At 33.9% G+C, this 4,036-nt stretch overlaps 1 protein-coding gene across 1 annotated transcript; it reads right to left on the reverse strand.

Annotated features, from left to right (window-relative positions):
- Window positions 1-2,532: 2,532 nt before the first annotated feature.
- On the reverse strand, window positions 2,533-3,593 carry LOC107953686 (auxin-responsive protein IAA9-like). The gene is given in 4 exon segments (NM_001327612.1): window positions 2,533-2,609; window positions 2,686-2,770; window positions 2,851-3,086; window positions 3,170-3,593. Coding segments are annotated over 4 exon segments (708 nt in total). The 5' UTR covers window positions 3,505-3,593; the 3' UTR covers window positions 2,533-2,557.
- Between the last annotated feature and the right edge of the window lie 443 nt (window positions 3,594-4,036).

The raw sequence follows: 4,036 nt of genomic DNA on the forward strand, positions 1-4,036 counted from the left end.
TATAACTCCACAATTGCATTTAATGCTCAAATTAATGGCTCCAACAGCTCTAATTTCCATTTAATGACTCTAAAAATCCAAAAATCACTCAAAAGGGTATAAGTACAAGTCAATAACACTTGAAGACATAATAGATATCCAAGAATCAAAATCAAGGAAAAGCTTGAAATTCTTCATTTCTCATTTTTCTCTTGTGTATTAACTTTGAGAGCATATTTTAATATCTTTTACTACTCTCATATTTTTGTATTTGGAGCTTTAATTTGCAAAAACACACTTATTAGAGGTTGATTGTTGGTTTATTCATCTTGTCTTTATTGTAAAGAGATCACTTTAAGGTTTTTTACCTAAAAAACTTTAATGGATTAGAAAGGTTTCTAGTTAAGCCTTTGTAAAGGCTAGATGGTTTTAGTTAAGCCATAAAAACTAGCTAGGAGGTAGGTTCTATCTTAACCTTGTGAAAAATATAGGGATTATAAATGTTATACATTTTCCTTGAAAAACAACATTCCAATTATAACACAATGAGAAATCCTTGGTTGAGAACAGTTTGTATGAAATTTTCAAAATCCCGAATTACCATTCTCATGGTATTTTGGGGCCTAAAAAATTTATTAATGAGATGACTAAACAGTAGGATGTTGTTTCTCCTGTTCAAACATAGCAATGGAAAAAAGAAGAGGATCCTTAGGTTAAGGAGTTGGAGACAGATTCACCTGACATAGAGAAGAATGCTAAAGAGGAGTTTGAGTATAGTGGTCCAACCTTTATCGAAACAGAGATTGGGACAAGATAGGATGAATGAGGGGAACATGAAACTAGTGCAGGTGATGAGTTAATATTTAGTCAAATTGTCCATGCTGAGTCTTTAGCTACTCGAGAATTCTTGCCATTTCTACCTCTTATTTATCACATTTTGATGGATTAACACGATGTGGGGTTGCTTAAGGAGAACATGGCTACTATTCCAAAGTCTTTCAAGATCTCAAAAAGCTATTTTCCACTCACAGGGTGAATAGTTTTATTCACTCAGCTTCTCTTCTCACTGATGTCAGGATAGAAGATGCACTAAGCCCCTTTGTTGTGGCTACACAAAAGGATAAATCTTAGAGTTTTTAATGAGTGAGTTGGCATTAATAGATGAAATGCATAGGCTTATAGCAAAAAAGGCAAGGTTGGCCAAAATTATTATCTATCTTGAATTTCTTGGTTAATGCTTTATTTTATTACACTATCTATTTAGAATTTCTCGGAGAGTTGAACATTTTTATGAGTGAAGTGTTTTGGGGTTGAGTGATTGTAACAAGTGGGGATCTCTTTGGGGTTGCAATCGCTTCACATTGTACGGTCAGTTTGGGCTTTAGCTAATATGGTTTCGAATCCATTGATGAATAAATCATTCACTCAGTAATACTCTATTGAGTAGAATTGTTATTTGAACTACGTTAACAAATCTTGTGTGTCATTTTACGCATTAAGTGACATTAAAAATTGTATCTACTTATATTATTTCTTTCAACTTAAAATTTAAACTAGTTTATTTTATTGTTTTGTTATAATTTTGTATATATCAATATGTCGTATTATTATTTTCAAACAATATGTTATATTTTCAAAAAAAAATTATAATTTTTACACACACGTACGTTTATATCAAAGTAATTTTCGCATGCACATGCGTGTGATAGATATACTTTTGTGTGTGTATATATATATATGGATTAGTATTTGATACAATAACAGTGTGCTTTTTTTATTTCATAAGTAATTTTAAAAAATTATAATGTCTCTTTTTTTAAAATATTTATTTTTTAATATTTTATTATACCCTTATAAGGCCCTACCTGTAGAGTCTAAAAACTTTACTAATATACCAAATAGTTTTCATATATATATATATATATATGAGAAAGAGAGATTATTTTCAATTGGCATAATGTCACCCTTAACATTTACATTTTCTTACATTTGGTTACAATATTTCTTGTTATTTTCAAGTTGTTTACTTTATAAGTGACGGCCCAGGTTAAGGTGGGATTATATTTATGGGTATCCCATTAGAGTTTGGATTTGGACCAACTTTGCTTTATTTCTCTTTCTTTTATATTTGAATTTATGTCCAAAGTATTCGTACCCTTTAAATTTATAAAGGATACATAATAATTTCCCCTTTCAATTTAATAAAAAAAAAGTACTTTAATTTTTATTTAAATTTTCATATTCATGTATATACAATATCATGATTTTGAGAGGTGTATCAAAACAGAGTATGCATTTATCAAATCAATAGAACTGTAGCACTGTATTTTGATTCGTTCTCATAATTTCAGTTTTAGCTGAAAAATGGAATTCTGGGTAAAGAAATATTGAAAGGTTGATGAAGTTGGTAGGGAAGGTTTTTGGAATAATTGAAGCAGGGTATCATTATTGCACTCAAATCTACATACCTGTGTCTTAAACAAGAACTTGTGTTTCATTTACTATATGTTTACATTGAAGCAGAATTGAAAAGGCCATGACCATTCTTTCAAGTTTCATCCATCCCATCACTAACTTATTAGCATCTGCTTCGAATTAATTTGATGCATTTCAAGGATCCAATGAAGGTCCTGAAAATAACCCAAACTTCTTCATCAGCCTTTATGTAACCAAACAGGAAAAATAAAATAACAAGGAAAAAGTTACCTCCATGGAACATCTTCAGCAAGCAGCCAGTCTCCTTCTCTGTCCAGATAAGTGAGTTTAAAGCTCTTTTGCCCATTCTCATCAGCTGTTACCAAACAAGAATGTTTGAAACTAGGATTGAATTGAAGCAAGGTCTATAGGGTTTGTTTTATTATATATACTTACATATATCAAACATTCTCATCAGGGTGGTTGTGAGCGATTCAAAGGAGTGGTGAAGACTAATGTCAATTTTCCTTGCAATTGCATTTCCTTCCATCTTTACCTTCACGTACGTTGAACTTGAAGCCCTACCACCACAGCTATTCTCCACCGCCGCCCTTACATTGGCTACGCGGCGCCGCACCTTCTTCCTCCACGCTTTCACTGGTGGCCACCCCACTAAACCCTCTCCATCATTCCTATCAAAACCAAAGATTCAATTCAATAACAGACAGGCGCACGAAATAAAAAGAAAAAGGAGATGAAAGGGAAAGTGAAGTACTTGAAAATGGCAGAAGAAGAGTGGTCGTCGACATCTTTCGGCTCATCTTCATCATTAGGTCGTTGGTTTGTCCAAAACAAAAGAGGCAACGTTTTAGGAACAATTCGATTCTCTTCATCAAAGAGGCGTCGTTTTTTGGTGCCACCACCACCATCATCAGCACCGCCGCTACTGCTAGAACTGCAGCTGCTGCTGCAACTGTCGCAATTGTTATTAACATTAATGCCAAATGGACCCAAACCCTCCCTAAGCTCATAACCATAGCTGTTGAGGTCCAACATTTTGAAAGGAAAAATAGGAGTGGATGGAAGAGAGAGTCCCAGTTGGAGCTCCATGCACACCACAGAACAAACAACAAAAAAACAAAGATTTCCTCCCCCAAAAAAAACCCAACTTTAAATGACAAATGCTATTAGTCTTGAGAGAAGGAAAGCAAAGCAAAGAGTGCAATAGTAATCTAGGTTTATTGGTAACAAAGTTGGGAGGGGGGGATTTTAATATAAAGAAGAAGGGTGAGATTGAGGGATGGGGACATATAGCAGACAGAGGGTAGCATTTGGTGAAGTGGGTCCATGTTTTGCTTCACTTTTAGCCGACCTATTTGTCCCCTCTTTCTCTTCCTTTTTTAGGTTGCTTCTCCCATTGTTTTCTGTACCTTTGCTCACTACACTGCCAAACCATTTCACGGGCACCAAAACTGGGAGTTTCTTCCCTATGTTTTCCCCGCCTTTCTTTCAACTCTTAACGCCCACTTCTACACCAACACTGAAACTTTAACCTCTATTAAGGTAATACATTATTATTTTTTTAGGTATAATCTCAAATTTAGTCCTTATCATTTACATTTTCTTTTGTTAATTTTATTAT

The sequence above is a fragment of the Gossypium hirsutum genome, chromosome D07 (genome assembly GCF_007990345.1).
Source record: "Gossypium hirsutum isolate 1008001.06 chromosome D07, Gossypium_hirsutum_v2.1, whole genome shotgun sequence".
Lineage (NCBI taxonomy): Eukaryota > Viridiplantae > Streptophyta > Magnoliopsida > Malvales > Malvaceae > Gossypium > Gossypium hirsutum.